Source organism: Hypanus sabinus, chromosome 13 (assembly GCF_030144855.1).
Source record: "Hypanus sabinus isolate sHypSab1 chromosome 13, sHypSab1.hap1, whole genome shotgun sequence".
Classification (NCBI taxonomy): domain Eukaryota; kingdom Metazoa; phylum Chordata; class Chondrichthyes; order Myliobatiformes; family Dasyatidae; genus Hypanus; species Hypanus sabinus.
In genome coordinates this window covers 56,837,749-56,854,962 of record NC_082718.1, presented here as the reverse complement: position 1 = coordinate 56,854,962, position 17,214 = coordinate 56,837,749, and the positions used below count along the sequence as shown (strand labels likewise).

At 38.6% G+C, this 17,214-nt stretch overlaps 1 protein-coding gene across 17 annotated transcripts in view; it reads left to right on the top strand.

The window, feature by feature from the left end:
- The window catches only part of c2cd5 (C2 calcium dependent domain containing 5), a 121,278-nt gene that overhangs the window by 40,970 nt on the left and 63,094 nt on the right, over window positions 1–17,214 (top strand). For all 17 annotated transcript variants that reach the window (XM_059987676.1, XM_059987671.1, XM_059987670.1 and 14 more), the window contains one exon: window positions 2,884–2,992. In XM_059987676.1, coding sequence (XP_059843659.1) covers window positions 2,884–2,992 — 109 coding nt within the window. The remainder of the gene's footprint in view (window positions 1–2,883; window positions 2,993–17,214) is intronic.

Here is a 17,214-nt window from a genome sequence, read left to right as displayed (position 1 = left end):
TACCGTCTCTTCATCTCTTCTGCTGTCTGTTGTTTGTCTCTGATCCTGGAGACGTGCATTTCTCTGCTCCTTTGTCTCTTCCTTGCTCCTCCTTCTGTGCCTGTTTTTGTCATTCTGGAGGCGTGCAGTGCTTTCATCCCCCATCTCTTCATCTCTTCTCCCATTTGTTTTTTCTCTCTGATGATCCTGAAGATGTGCATTTCTCAGCTCCTTTGTGTCTTCCTCCATCCTCCTTCTATGCCTGTTGTTGTCAATCTGGAGATGTGTAGCCTTTTCATCCTTCATCTCTTCTACCATTTGTTCTTTCTCTCTGATCCTGGAGTCGTGTGGCCCTGGCCTGATCCAAACCTTGTTCTCTCCTCCTTCTGTGCCTATTGTTGTCATTTTGGAGACGTGGTTGCCTCTCCTCCTCTGTCTCTAATTCTCTCATCTTTTTTTGTCCTGACTCTTTCATCCTGGAGTCATGCGGCCCTGGCCTTATCCGATTCTTGTTCTCTCCTTGCTGCTTTCCAACAAAGTTTGGCATCATCTCTTGACCATAATGTCCCCCTTCTCTTTCCACATGGCATAATTAGGCTGACCATATTTTTTCACCCTAATGCTGGGTAGAAGATAAGAAGCAGTAACACCAAAGCCTCCAGGATGCTGATTATTCTTGATGATCTGGTAGGCGCTCTCCTAAATGGACATCATAGAGTCACCGCTGTCCTTTGACTGCAGCAAAGGGTTTGACGGGTGTCTCGAAGTACATCATTACAATAAGATTTAATTAAATATTATTGATGGGTGGCAGTTAGATCTGTCCCATTCCTGCACATGCCGGTGGTGGTTAGCAGAATGTGACCGCTCGAAAGGTCAGCTGCCCTGACCTTTTGTTCCACTTGGTGTCGCTGCTGTGAGCATCGTGAGTCGCTTCTGAGGCTGGCCATGCAAATGCGTAGTAGTGTCGAGTCGTGGTTTCCATGGCTCTCGGGTGAAAGCAGGGCTATTGGTTTTTGGCAAGCGAGCAATTTTTATACTAATATGTAACCCTGAACTTTGCCTGCATTCTGTAAGTTAGCACATTTTAAGTTGATTTAGCCAAAAAATAGTGCCACTGTAATGCACCATTTGTGCTAATTGGAGGTCACAGACAGAGCATGGGAGTTGTAGTAGTATATAGATGTGCCCTATGCAGGAAAATAGGATTAGTTTAAATGGCATTATGGTTGCTGCTGACATGATTCGCCAGAGAACCAATTCCTGAGGGTTTCTGTTTGATCTTGTATTTACAACTAGAAATATGCCTGATTATACAATTATGAAAACCATGTAGAGGCCAAGTCATTGGGTATATCTGAAGCAGAGGTTGATACATTCTAGATTAGTAAGGATGTCAGAAGTTATGTGCAGAAGGCAAGAAAATGAGTTTCAGAGAGATGATAAATCAGCCATGATGGAATGGTAGGACAGATTAGATGGGCTGGATTGTCTAATTCTGCTCCTGTCTTTTATGGTTTTTTTAATTATCTGGCTGTTTAAGGAATACCCTAGTTGACAGTTCTGAGTAAACATCTGAACGAACATAAATATAATGAATGGGACAGAAGCTGTTCAGAAATACTTAAAACAGCACATGTTAAAAACCATCTGGGAATCAAAGTAAGCTCAAATTCACAAAGCAGTTATAGCATTGAAGAGGCTTTTGGACCTGTACCTCACTTCATCTAGGAGCAATCCATTTGGTCAGATTCCCTGTCTCCTTATGGCCTGCTTATCCAGCTCTCATTGGAACAGTACATATGAATCTGCATCCACTGCTAGAGTGACAATACAATTCAATCCCTAATATAAAGCAACAATAAGTTCCATGCAAATTTGGATATATTTGCCAGGCACTTTCATTCAATAACCCTTCTTTTTGAACTCTGGGTCACTATGAATGTTTTTTTTTCTGTATCTATTATCTAAACTCTATTTGCTTTGTATACTTCTATCCAATCCTCTCACAATCTTCGTGTTCCAAGAGCAATCTCATCCTCTCCAGACTATCTACACAATTAGTCCCCCACTTTGATAAATTTTAAGTTGTGCTCTCTAAAGCTTTTACATCTGTCCTCAAGTTTGGTGCACAGACATGGATATAATACTGCAGTTATGCTTTCATCGTATACTTATAAAATTCAATTTTCCAAATTTGGTTGGTTGCTGGTATCTATTGCATATTTTGTTTTGTTTCTTTGGGAACATGGTAAAATAGTTGAGCTTTTTATTTTAAATTTAGTTGAAGAGGTCATCACAGTATTTATTTGTGATGTATTTCTAACAATTTCTTGTTTAAAACATTTTTTTGATTGGGACTGTAATGGAGAAAAACACAATCCTATGTTTTTTTAACTTCTAATCCATAACTAAATTCAGCAGGATTTTTTTCTGGGATGACAGTTATGAGTCAACCATGTTGCTCTGATAAAGGAATTACATGTAGGCCAAGTAAGGATCATAGTTTTTTTTCTTCCACGAAGAGCATTTGTGAACCAGTAATTCAGTTGCTTTATGGCAGTTTTATTCTTATGTTGTTACGTTGTTTTCTTAAAATTCAAAATTAATTATTGAATTCTCATTCCACAATTGCCATAGTGGAACTTGAACCCATGTCTCTGGATAGTTAGTCAAGGCCTCTTGAATTCCTGTTTTGATCATTTCACCACTTAAATGCCACTTTATCCACTAACATCTGTACTTTTGGATTCAGTGCACCCAAAAATAAATCCCTTTGCTATGATTACATTTGATTGTGTTGATTCGATTGGCTATGCCAAGTATATTGAATATGATTTGACTTGATTGTCTTTCACTTCACAAGTGTTTTTCCAACATCAGTTTTTTTTTTACCCTGCACAGGAATTCCCTTTTTTCACTCTAACAACTTTCCCACCTGGATTTCTTGTTCATGTCGGTGGTGTAGTCAGTGCAAGATCCGTGAAGCTACTGGACAGAATCCACAATCCAGGTAAGTAGAGTACAGCAGATCACATAACTTATGGACTAGGAAAATGTTAAAATCTTTCAGGTTGATGGAATGAAAACTTAGTCTGTTCACTGACTGGAAAAAAATGTTTACTGAATGATGAAGTTGTAAATTGGGTCAAACCGTGGCATGCCTACAGTACCGTATTGATAATTTTCCTGTGATTATATTCAGCCAGCTGTATTTTTTTAACTTCTGGTGAGTTTGTTTAACTTAAATTTTGTGTTCTTTGCAACATGACATCTTTGTTATAGTTCAACAAAGATTTTGGAGCTAATATGGTTTATTCTATGGTATTTTATGAACAGCCATTTGTTGCTCTCAGCATCAGAAAAATTCTTGATCACATTTTAACTAGGTTTTGCAGAAGTTATCTTTTATCTTCAAATGATGTGTTTGAAAACATCTGTTTTGCATTATTATTGTATTAAATTGCTCATGTGCCTAGGAGATGAGAACTTGTCTCAACAACTACATAATTGATTATTTTGTTCCTGTCCTTTTGCATTTCTTTCAAATTTGGGAGCTGCTGCTACACTGTAAAGTACCTTCTAAACTTCTGTATGGGAGCTTGACATGTCACCTCAGCAACAAAAGTCAAGAGTTATACAACAAAGAAATGGGTTCTGTGGCCCATTGTGCCCCTGTTGACCTTTTTGCTCATCAACTCTTGTCCCATTTGCCTGCACCAGATATGTATCCTATGTCTTGCCTGTCTGGTGGAGGGGGGTGGTGAAATCTTTCCCCTGAAATCCTTCCAAACTCCTTTCTCACACCTTAAACCCATGCCCTCTTGTTTGTGATGTTATTTTTCCTTCCGTTGAGAATAGGCCATGAGCTGTTGCTTGTCCTTATCATTGTTCAAGGATGAGCCTTCATTTTGAAGTTGTACTCTTATGGTGATACTCCCAAAAGTCTGTTGGGGAGATTCATTTGAAGCCATTTAGCATAACTGAGTAGTGTACTTTCCCACTTAGGAAGACAGTTAGACTACACATTAATGGTTTGAAGAGAAATCACACATAGATTAGTCCAGGGAAGTATAGCAGGTTTCTTTTTCTAAAAAATAAAATACCCGCAACACACACAAAATGACGGTGGAACTCAGCAGGCCAGGAAGCATCTATGGTAGAGTACAGTCGATGTTTTGGGCCGAGACTCTTTGGTCTCGAGGGTCTCAGCCTGAAATGTCGACTGTACTCTTTTTCACAGATACTGCCTGGCTGGCTGAGTTCTTCCAGCATTTTGTGTGTATTGCGTGGATTTCCAGCATCTGCAGATTTTCACTTGTGGAAAAAAATACCTGTTTTTTTAAAGCAAACCAACAAACTTCAGAATCATTTGTACTGTTACCATATTTCAATTTCCAGGCTATTTTAACATGAAGTCTAGTTCACAAACTAGTGGACTTTGAGTTACGTTCTCTGAACTGTTGATCATGGTCTCTGTATTACTGATCTGTTGAATCCAACCGCTATGTTGCATTCCCGTAAATCCTATGGTTTAAAAAAAACATTAAGCTTTGGTCAAATCGTTTTATTGTTCAGTTGATTGCTGGATTCAATTAAAGAAAACCTTGATGGTAACTTTGTGAAAGGACTGAAATATGCATCAAAGGAATTGTCAAAGTACCTTTTTCTTGTAAATTTAAACAAGTTAGTAAGCCCCAGAAAAAAAAATTAATTCTTCTGGATTTTTTTTTAACTGATGCATGTTTTTGCTAATTCTGGCCTTGTGCAAAAAGTGAACTTCACTGCTCATTATGTATTCAAAATGATGTGCTGCTGATCTTGCTCTGAATTACATCTAATGTTGTTTTACCCTGTCCTTCAGCACTCACTTCATTGTTTGTCTTCACTCTTATGCCAGGAAATCTGTCAAAATATTCAGAATTAAATATTTAGATTATTAAAACTACAAATGTTGTCATATTGTGGGTATGTTAATATCTGTATGTCCTGTAAAAAAAAATCATTTGACTTTGGCATCTGAATGATTTGCCTTGATATTTTGTGCATATGCTATCATCCTATATTTAAAATTTACAACTTCCCTAAAATTGTTTTATTTAGTCTTAATCAGCTTGTATTGACATATAAATAATCTGGCCTGTGTTTGCATGCTTAGGTGTACATTTTATAACTTTTATTTAAAAATTATTTCTGTGGCTAACTCTGCCAAATACTACTTTCTCTGGAATAAGGCTTTTAGCCACAATCCTTGCTAGTGCACTGTTTTTATTGGGAGAGATATGTTAAATATTTTTAGTTTAAATATTTTAATATTTCTGAATAAATTTTCAGCAGCCCAAGTATACAAAGGTAATAAAACAGATAAAATAATGGTTAAACTTGTATAGATTCATCCTTGTCAATTATCAGTTTTGTTCACTCAAAATTTCTTCTTAATTTCTTAGACGAAGGGTTTGACCTTGCAGTAACTGTTCTACTTTAAGCTTACTCATTTTGCATGGTTGTAAACTTATTGACTTTTTGAAGAATGACTTTGGTTTGTAAATTTAGAGCTGTGTGTTAAAGTGCCCTTCAAATGAATAGATAATAGTTTCAAGTAGTTTACTGCCTATCTTTTTCTGTATTTTTAAAATCTAATAGCAAATACTGGTTCTAGATTACATTAGCATAGTCCTTGGTTTTTTGCTCTCTCTGGATGAATGTACTTCTATTAACTCTATTGTCTGTGTTTTTCCAGTTCCTGTGAAGTAGTGTTGTCCTTGTTGTGCTCTCTGTATTGCTTACTCTGATCTGCTCCTATAACTGATCTACTAACTTGCTGTTTTGAACTCAGCCTTTGTCGGAATTATGGGTAACACAAGATCATACAAACTGCTAGACTGGAATAGTTTCAATGCAGGTATTTTATAACTTCTTCAACGTTACACATACTGACTGAAATTATGGCAGCTCAGTGAATTAACTCCCATGGCTTCATCACCGTAACACTTAAATTGTAACACTTGGAAGTACTGAACATTATGAAAGTAGTAATAACCAAACCAAATCATCTTTAGTGAACAGATCATTTTAAGGAATAATTCTTTTTTTAATTTAAAAAATAAATTATTGCAGGATATTGTTCAGACAACAATAATCTAGCTGGTATTGTTGGCAGCACAATTTAAAACTAGTGGCTTCTATTGGACAAAGTTTATTGATAGTTTTAATTTTGCTAATGTGTTATGCTAATTAATTTTATGCATCTCAAACTTTTACTGCACCTCCAAACTAAATATGTGGAAGTATTTAATAAAGCAATCTTAACATGAAGCTTTCAGTTTCAGAAAAAAAATAAAAATCTTCTGACATCTGAACCTTTATGTGCTACCCAACTAAATAACATTTTCTTGAACAAGAGTGTGATATAATACACAGCTAACTGTGATGATGAAGGTGACATTTAAAATTAATTCTATGTTAGTGTTACTTCGTTGGGGGGTGCGGGGACCTTTTTTGCACCTTTGTCGTCATTGTGGAAGCTTAACAATAAAGTGGAACCATTACTCAATATTAAGAATTTATTAAAGTGAGGGTTTTAAGCAGCTGGGATTATCAGTACATCTTCAGCAGTAATTTATAAGGCAGCTTTATGTAAAAAATTTAAAAGCAGTAGAAATGGAAATGTGTGTGTCTTCTTGCCCCTCAGGTCAGCTCCATGAACCAGTAAGATCACAGCTGAAATTCTTTCCTTATCTTGTATTCACTTTTCTGCCCAACCTTTGTTTCCCGCAGTCTCATCAATCAGTCTTCAAAATTCTTAGCCGTGCATCATTCATGGGACTTTGGATGGAGGAGTGCCAAAGATTTGCAATCATCTATGTAAAAATTTCACCTTAACCCAGGCCTGGCATTCTACCATTTTCAATGTACTAAATTCCTTAGTACAATCTCTGTTACTGTGTTTATCAGACTTCTGTTTCACATTCAACTGTCTTAGCTCAGCATCAACCCCTTTTGTTATTTGAAGACAGTTGCAAAACTTTCATTGTGCTTTATCCACATCTCCTGTCTCCATATGGAGGGCTAACCTTTCAATCCCTTAAGGTCTCATTCTTGCTTTCCTGTTACTCATTATGTATTTATAAGCATACTTTTAGCTTCACTGAATTCTACATGCCAACATCATTTCCTTATTTCTCTTCCACATTTTTGATACTCATTCATGCTGTTCGGTGTTACAGTGTCTCACTGCTTATTCTATCCCTTGTGCACCTAATCATCCAGAGCATTTGAGATTTAGGGGTGTGCCCTTTTTCCCTGTGGATAGATATGTATTCTGAATCCTTCTTATTTAAGGCATCCATGGCTTCAAGACTGACCTTTTAAGTTCAGTGGATTTTGCTTAATTGGGACTAAGGTTAATCAAGGCAACTTTTTTTTTGGGACAACTCTTAAAGAACAAAAACTAAATTGAGAAAATAGCTGGGATTCCCTTCATTTATCTGGGGCACTATCCCACTTTTAATTGGGGCTGGAGACTGTTACTGAACACTTTCTAGCTAGTGTCAGTCATGCATTTGCATGGCATTAGACACTATACTATGCTTATAGGGTGTTCAGCTTTTAAATAACATTAGTTGTGTGTGTTGTTCGTATTCAAAAAAACAGTGACTTTTATCACAGATAGTTGGCACAAAATCTGTAAGACAACTTAGAACTGTTTTTCTCACTGCAGTTTCAGGCTTGGAGATGCCAGAAGCTGCTGGGAGTGAAAATGAACAAATTGGGTATTGTGACAAAATTTGAAGATATCAACAATCATTTTGAATGTTACAATGAAAATAAATATTTGGAGGATGTAATCATCTAAAGCAGGAGTTCCCAACTATTTTTATGCCATGGACTCCTACCATTAACTGAGGGATCTGTGGACCCCAGGTTGAGAACCTCAAGACGAAAGCATTGTATGTTCATTATCTGAACTAAATGGCTGTGCTGATTCTGTTCATATACAGTCAATCAAATGAATACAGCAGCATACATTGGATAAATTGCTTCATTGATAATTATTAGGAACTAATACTGAGTTTTACAGTGCTGTAAAGGAATTGGTAGTGTTTTAATTTGTTCTGCATTTCTTTTAAGTATATAATTTGTTATGTAGTTAAATGCTAATTTGTTTGTTTTATACTTTTTACTTATTTACATGAAACTTCAGCTAATTGGGGCAGCTGCTCAATTGGGCCAGAATGTACTGGTCCCATTGTGTCCCGGTTAACCAGAATTCGCTGTACTTGGATGCCAGCCCACTTAAGTCAAATCTTTTAGTTTAGTAAAATTGGTCTAAACTCCATTTTGAACATTTACTCTTTATTTTATCTTAGTCCTAATATAACTAAATTATTATCATCACTAGTGTTCCTGCTGTGATATCCTTTCCATCTGCCTAGTTTGTTTCCTTAAAATTAAATTCACAATTGTATGCTCATCCCTCTAATTGCACTTGCCACATAGTGGTTAAAGCTATCATGCATGCAATTTAGGATTTTGATATCCTTCTATAGTTTTTACCCTTTTAGACAAGCTGTCTGGTGGCACAGTGGCTTCAGCTCTGGGGTTTGGAAGCGAGGGTTCCCAAGTTCGAATCCAGTTGGCTACCCCCCCCCCCCCCAGGGCACGCTTTCCATCCGTGCCGGGTTGAGTGCCGAGCAAGCCACTCGGCCTTGTTAAAAACAAGGGTCGAGTCAGGAACGTTCACACCGTGACCCGGTTAATCCAAAAGGAAACCAATCCTGGCACTACGCGCCAGACAAGAATGTCTAACTGCCTGCTGTGAGAAGCTATGAATGAACCCTTTTAGACCTTTTACATTATATTACAGATAAAACTAGAGTAATTGAAATCTGCCATTATTACTACTCTTTTCCATTTGGAAGAAATTTATTTATGTATTGACACCAGGAGTAATGTAGGCTTCATGAATTTTTTGAGATCCTGCTGAATCTCGTACTGTCTTCTTAAAATCTGCCTGTAAGAACTCATCTCTTCCTATATTATAGGCCACAACTGTTGGCTGTTCATCCACTCTCTCCAGAATGTCTTCAGCCTTCCAATACTATACTTTGATCTAGCTTCAAAGAAACGACATAATAGTCTCTCTTGCGTCTCCATCCTGGAATCATGTCTGACTTCAAAAGCATCTGCTTCCCGAATTATAGATACTTTTATAAGTCTTGCTTGTGTACTGCTGAGCTACTTATGCTGCTGTGATCATGATTATACTTCCTTGGGAACCCTCTCTCCCATCAGTTACTGTTAAAAGGTTAACATGTCCTTGGGTCTCATGAACTACCTGCCTTTCCTTCTTGCCTGTCTCCTGGTTGCCTAGTGCCTCTCTGCTTGTACTCCAGTGACTATCTCCTGAAATCTGCTATCCACAAAACGTTCCAAGTTGCACAGCTAACAGAGGTGCTGTATTACAGCTCCAGTCCAGTAGAATTTGAGGAGAGTTGATGGGAAATGTTGGGACAGTAGAGGGGATTAGCATAAATGGGTGTTTGGTAGTCAATATAGACTCAATAAACCCAGGGGACTTGATTCTGTGCAGTGTGATTTTTTTCTCTCTCTGTGGCTGTATTCAGCATCGTGGATGGATTACAGTAGAATTGGGTGTTGCTAAATCTTCATCTAATGACACTTCTTGTACCTGTAATTGTTCGGCGTGGGAAGTGATGTGATATTCCCACATGGTACAAGCTGTGCATTCCATAGGTGAATTGGCAAGCCTCTACTAATCACATTGTCTCATCAAGCAGAAACCATAACAGCTCTTTTTACCATTCCACACTCATCAGAGCCCTGAATTTTGTAGATGGGTACTCCAAATAACTAAGCCCTCTGCTTTTTATACAAAATATTATGTTTTCATGTTCTTGCTATCAAACCAAACTCCATTTATCACCTCCTATTCAGCTCAATTAATCAGTCTATATTTTGATGTTAACAGTTTGCAATTCATTTTCCCAGCTAGCCTTGTATAAGTAGCAAATTGGATATAGTACATTCAGTCATTTTATGTGTTAATCATATTGCCACACCACTGGTAACAGGCTGTGAACTTAAATGACCTGTCCAGTCTATTAATTTTGTCTTTTAACTAATTATCTTTTGATGCTATTATTTTCCCCAACCCTAAAAGCACTATTTTATGCAATAATCTTTTGTGCATTGTTTCCCTATGTGCTTTAGAAAAATTTAAGTGCCCTGCATCTGATCTATCTTTAAATCTCAAGATTTGTCAAACATGATTTCCCTTTTGTAAAATGGAGGCACAAGAGACTGCAGATATTGGAAATCTGAAGCAACACACAAAAAGCAGGAAGAACAAAGTGGGTCAGGCAGCATTTATGGAGGGACTTTTGACAGGCTTCATCAGGACAGGAAAGAAAGAGGAGAGATGTTTACCCCTTCCCCACCTTTTTTTTACACTGGCTAAGATCTAATGGGTGATGACAGGTGAGGGGATGATAGGCTGCTAAGGGAAGGGGAGAGTGGGAATAATGAATACTGGAGCAGCCTAGGGCTATGTTTCTTAACGTGCCTTGATGCTGTGTTTTTTTGTGTGGATTGTTCTATTTTCCTGACAACTCAAGACAGACTTGTATATTTTCCCATGTATTCTTACCAGTCCTTGACTTCCTTTATTGAATTTTCTTGTTACATTTGCTATCTTTAAATCGACTGGATCTTTAAAAACCTAGGGGAAGTTAGAATATTACTATGGATGGTATCCAAATTCCTGACACAATCTCCAACTCAGGTGCCAGTTATCCAGCTCTTATGTCTGTTAAAGCACAAACTGAGCGTTAACATTCATAGCTACATAACTGCAGTAATCTGCAACCCAAGAATAATGTATCTTGCTAAACAATTATGTTGGTTCACTGCTCCCTGCCCAGCACTATCCAGTTCAATTTCCCTGGTGAATTAAAAACTATTTGATTCAATTGAGTAAATGTTGAGCATATGTAGCCTTTTGAAAGGCATTCATTTTCATTACTCTAAACAGGGTTTGATTTCTTCCTTCAAGCTAATCACATTGAATAAAAATTTGCAGTGATCTCATTTGCTTGTATTATATTAAAGAATTAACCATTATTGTTATACCCTTCCAATTTGCAATGCTTTATAACAAAATAGCATAATCACTATCTGTTTATTACACAAGGTAGTTGAAAATTTCTGTTTATTATAGTCCAGCAATTACGTTGTCTTTCAACAACACGCACATGCAAATGATTTGTAAGATTGTACTTGTTCCGAAGGGACGGCTTACACCTGAACTGGAGCAGTACTAACATTCTTGCAGGGAAGCTAGTGCTTCTTGGGGGGGTTTAAACTAAATTTGCAGGGGGCGGGGATCCAGAATGTGAGAGAGGATAGCGAGAGGAAGAATAAAGGACAGGTGGGGACTACACGGTTCTGGAATATTAAGTGTGTAGTAGAGGAAGGTGGGGCGGAACAAATGATAAGGAGGACACATGTACAGAGGGATGGTCTGATGGAACATGGAGTTAAATGTGTTGAAAGAATAAGTAAATTTAGGAAGGACAACAAAATTCTAGGGGTGTATAGCCCGATGGGAGTTCAGGGAGCTGGGTTAAGCACAATAGGCAGCGATTCAAACAGAGAAAGGAGAAATGGGCTAAAAATTCTATATCTGAATGCACGAAGTGTCAGAAATAAGCCAGATAAGCTTGAAGCCCAGGTGCGAATGGGTAACTATGATGTTGTTGGGGTAACGGAGACATGGCTGCAGGGAGATCAGACCTGGGAAATGAATGTACAAGGGTATACATACTATCGTAGGGACAGAAATGTGGGCAGAGGGGGTGGGGTGGCCCTGTTGGTGAGGAATGAGATTCAGTCCTTTGCAAGGGGGGACATAGGATCAGGAGAAGTGGAGTCTGTGTGGATAGAATTGAGGAACAGTAAGGGCAAAAGGACCCAAATGGGTGTTGTCTACAGGCCACCAAACAGTAGCATGGATATTGGGTGCAAGTTGAATAGGGAGTTAACATTGGCATGTGGCAAAGGTAATTTCGCAGTAGTTATGGGGGATTTCAACATGCAGGTGAACTGAGAGAATCAGGTTGGTGCTGGACCCCAGGATAGGGAGTTTGTAGAGTGCCTAAGGGATGCAATCTTGGAACAGCTTGTACGAGAGCCGACCAGGGACAAGGCTATTCTGGATTTAGTGTTATATAATGAACAGGATTTGATGAGCGATCTTGAAGTAAAGGAGCCATTAGGGGGTAGTGATCATAATATGATAAGTTTTTATCTGCAATTTGAGAAGGATAAGGGCAGCTTGGAGGTGTCAGTGTTGCAATTGAATAGGGGAAACTATGGAGCAATGAGGGAGGAGCTGGCCAAAGTTGACTGGACGGATAGCCTAGCAGAAAAGACAGTGGAACAGCAATGGCAGGTATTCTTGGGAATAATGCACAAGGTGCAAAATCAGTTCATCCTCCAGAGAAGGAAGGATTCAAAGGGGGGAAAGGGGCCACAGTGGTTGACAAAGGAAGTCAGAGATTGCATAGCATTAAAAAAAAGGAAGTATGACAGAGCTAAGGTGAGTGGGAGGACAGATGATTGGGAAGTTTTTAAGGAACAACAGAACTTAACTAAAAAGACAATACGGGGAGAAAAAATGAGGTACGAACGCAAGCTAGCCAGGAATATAAAGGAAGATAGCAAAAGCTTTTTTAGGTATGTGAAGAGAAAGAAGATAGTTAAGAACAATGTTGGGCCCTTGAAGAATGAATTGGGTGAAATTGTTATGGGAAACAGAGAAATGGCAGAAGAATTTAATGAGTACTTTAGATCTGTTTTCACTAAGGAAGACACAAGCAATTTCCCAGATGTATGGATGGGCCAAGGACATAGGGTAACAGAGGAAATGAAACAGATTGACATTAGGAAGGAAACAGTGATGAGAAGACTGATGGGACTGAAGGCTGACAAATCCCCAGGTCCAGATGGTCTGCATCCTAGGGTACTAAAGGAGGTAGCCCTGGAAATTGCGGATGCATTGGTAATCATTTTCCAATGTTCCTTCGATTCAGGATCAGTTCCTGAGGATTGAAGAATGGCTAATGTTATCCCACTTTTTAAGAAAGGAGGGAGGGATAAAACAGAGAACTATCGACCTGTCAGCCTGACATCGGTGGTGGGGAAGATGCTGGAGTCCATTATTAAGGGTGAAATAGTGGCATATCTAGATAGCAGTGATAGGATTGGGCCGAGCCAGCATAGATTTACCAAGGGTAAATCATGCTTGACTAATCTGTTGGAGTTTTTTGAGGATGTAACCAGGAAGTTAGATAGGGGAGATCCAGTGGGTGTAGTGTACCTCGATTTTCAGAAGGCATTTGATAAGGTCCCACTTAGGAGATTGGTGGGTAAAATCAAAGCTCAGGGCATTGGGGGAAGACATTGACATGGATAGAAAACTGGTTGGCAGATAGAAAGCAAAGGGTAGCAGTGAATGGGTGTTTCTCGGAATGGCAGGTGGTGACTAGTGCGGTGCCACAGGGCTCGGTATTGGGACCACAGCTGTTTACAATTTACGTCAACAATTTGGATGAAGGCATTGAAAATAACATCAGCAAACTTGCTGATGATACTAAGCTGGGTGGTAGTGTGACGTAATGAGGATGTTAGGAGAATTCAGGGTGACTTGGATAGGCTGGGTGAGTGGGCAGATACTTGGCAGATGACATTTAATGTGAATAAGTGTGAGGTTATCCACTTTAGGAGTAAGAACAGGAAGGCAGATTATTATCTGAACGGTGTAGAGTTAGGTAAGGGAGAAATACAAAGAGATCTAGGAGTCCTTGTTCATCAGTCACTGAAGGTGAATGAGCAAGTGCAGCAGGCAGTGAAGAAGGCTAATGGAATGTTGGCCTTTATTACAAAGGGATTTGAGTACAAGAGCAAGGAAATCCTCTTGCATTTGTACAGAGCCCTGGTGAGACCTCACCTGGAGTATTGTGTACAGTTTTGGTCTCCAAGGTTAAGGAAGGACATCCTGGCTGTAGAGGAAGTGCAGCTTAGATTCACGAGGTTAATTCCTGGGATGTCTGGACTGTCTTACGCAGAGAGGTTAGAGAGACTGGGCTTGTACACGCTGGAATTAAGGAGATTGAGAGGGGATCTGATTGAAACATATAAGATTATTAAGGGGTTGGACAAGATAGAGGCAGGAAATATGTTCCAGATGCTGGGAGAGTCCAGTACCAGAGGGCATGGTTTGAGAATAAGGGGTAGGTCATTTAGGACAGAGTTAAGGAAAAACTTCTTCTCCCAGAGTTGTGGGGGTCTGGAATGCACTGCCTTGGAAAGTAGTGGAGGCCAATTCTCTGAATGCTTTCAAGAAGGGGCTAGATAGGTATCTTATGGATAGGGGAATCAAGGGATATGGGGACAAGGCAGGAACCGGGTATTGATAGTAGTTGATCAGCCATGATCTCAAAATGGCGATGCAGGCTCGAAGGGCTGAATGGTCTACTTCTGCACCTATTGTCTATTGTACTTCCTGAAGTAATTAAATGAGAGGAGTGAGGTGCCTGTGCAGTTTGGAATATTGTGTGAGTACTAGGATAAATTGTAGCAGATCAAAGGATGAAGTCTTTTGTAACATTAACTCCAAAGTGATCAGCTGTGATCTGCTTGAATGACAATGGGTATGGGCGGTTGAATGTATTCCCAGAGCCTCAGGACCAGCCCATTTAGCCTCTTCAGTGCTTTGTTGCTCAATAGAGTATATATCTGCAGAGAAACTGGTTGCATTTGCAGAGATCTCTTTATCTGGTTTAAAAACCACATGCATATGCATGTAGGTGCTGCTGCTGGAAAATGCTGGACTGTAACAATCCAGACCTTCCAACTAACTTCTTTATGAAAAGGGACTGGCAATGCTGTCATGATGTAAAGCATTGCAATATGGAAAGCTATTACATAAATTATGGTTAATACTTTCATATAATGCAAGCAAGTAGGATCACTTCAAGCAATATCTAAATTTTATTTAAGCATTGTGATTAACTTAAAGAAAGAGAAGATAAATAGCCAGGGAAGCAAACTATTCACCCTTTGATCTAGAAATTGGGTCATTTACAGAAAATTCTGGTTGTATTCAACATTTTGGACAGCACCTGTGGAAAGACAAATGGAAATAACATTTTCAGGCTGATCCCATATTACTTTATTAAAAGTCTATGCCCTAGAATTTTTGTCACAAAAGTAGCATTAAATTACATGTGATAGTAGTGTCAACATTTATTTTGTGACTAGTTTTTGTCTGTTACTCTCCCCTCCCCTCACCCAAAGCAATGTTCCCTGAGCCCCCAAGGCATTGTGTGAAATATTACTGGGGTGGCACATCATCAGCAAAGAAGTTAATAATGGACTAATGGTAGACAGAGCTAGAGAGAGTCCTTGAGGAGGAGAAGGTGAATTTGAGACCTCAAGGATCAGACTGGGTCATTGGCTGGAGATGGGGATGTCAGTCACAAAAGTGAGGGAATTGCGGTTATGGCTTCTACACATACACATTTATATAAGATTATAAATGAGCTTTTTGAGCTGATGTTAAGTCACCCTGCCTCTGCTAGAGACCACTACCTACAATCTGCCTTATCAGAGATGATAATCTCAAATGTTTTGATCTTTGCTGACAGTTTTACCCTCCTTGATTTTGTTATCATCCTTCTAAATCTTGGATGCCATCTCAAATCCTCTGCAATCCATTGATAAGTGTGTCTGCAGTTTTATGTGTTCTTACCAAAATTCTGATATAACTTTGCTGCTATTTGAATCCATTGCTTTGTTTGCTTTCATTTAAGGGCCTAATTAACTGTTTTACTACAAATAATTATTTTTGGATCTCTTGCTTTGCAACTCCCCCAATTAAGTTTTTACTTTCAAAGGTAGTTACCCATTTTATCTGCCTATGACAATGGACCAATTTATAGTCATCTTTACACTTGAGTAGACCAGAGCAATACAGTTAAGAATGTCTGCAATCATTTCTTGTGCAGGGAAAAGTAACACAGAAATCCTTAAATATGACTGAAAAGGAAATAAACATAGCATTGTTAGAATGCAGAGCAAAACCAGGGCAATGAAAATGGTGAAGCACAATAAGAGGAGGAGGGATGAAGGGAGGATGTTAAAGAGAAATGGATTGCAAGATTTTTTTAGAGATCTGTTTCAGAAGGTTATTTTGCCTACACAAAAATATTTGGGAAATCAGATTGTTTTCTTCATATTTGTTCAATCAATGCACTTGAATGGAAAGATGGGAAGATTTCAGTGTCCCTTTTCTTTGTTTTATTACTTCAGTTTTGCCTTGAAAGTATATTTTGACAAAGATCTCAAATTATTGTTGTGGTTTGGGCATTTCAGGTAACATGTCAATGCTGTTCCAAAAAAGATATATTCTTTAATGTTGCCGACATTTGCCATGCTTTTACGAGGATGTTGAGATCATTACTTTAACCATTTCAGTGAGCTGCCATGGTTTTCTGTCTGATTTGTCCCATTCAGTGAAGCATGCTCAACATGCCTAGTATTTTTTTTACTTCTGTTCACTAGGAATTGCCTTTTTTTACTTTTTGCTTCAGCAATAAAGTATTTCCAAAACTTGTGCATTGTTGAATTCTGCTTGGTGCTTTGCATCATGCATCTTAAATTATCAGCTATTCAGTTTTGAATTTACATAACTTTTGAATTGCATGGTGACTTGAAACCTTATGGCTGGAACTATATTATGGCTGCTGTTTCTAAGCATCTGTATTTTAAATTTGTACCATTACTTTGTGGCAGAGTGCACATCTTGTTTTGTTGCATTTATTGCTTTTGCAGTTGCCAACTTGAAAATGTGGTGTTTGTATCTCAAGTTATTGCAGAATAATTCAACTTACATGTATTCTCTTCTGTTAAGCTATTTTCTCTTCAGCATTTCATAGTTTAGCAGAAAAACAATAATGAAACATGCATTGTCATCCTTGGGGGGGGGGGGGGAGGAAACAGCAGGACAGAAAACTTAACCTAACTTGCATTTTGTTTCTTTTGTAACTTGTGTGGAGAAATTCATCCCCTGCCAGTGATGCTAAACATTACATGGTAGTAAGGAGGTTGGCAATTAGCATGGGCTGCTCTGCCTGAAATGGTGTGTGTAGATAT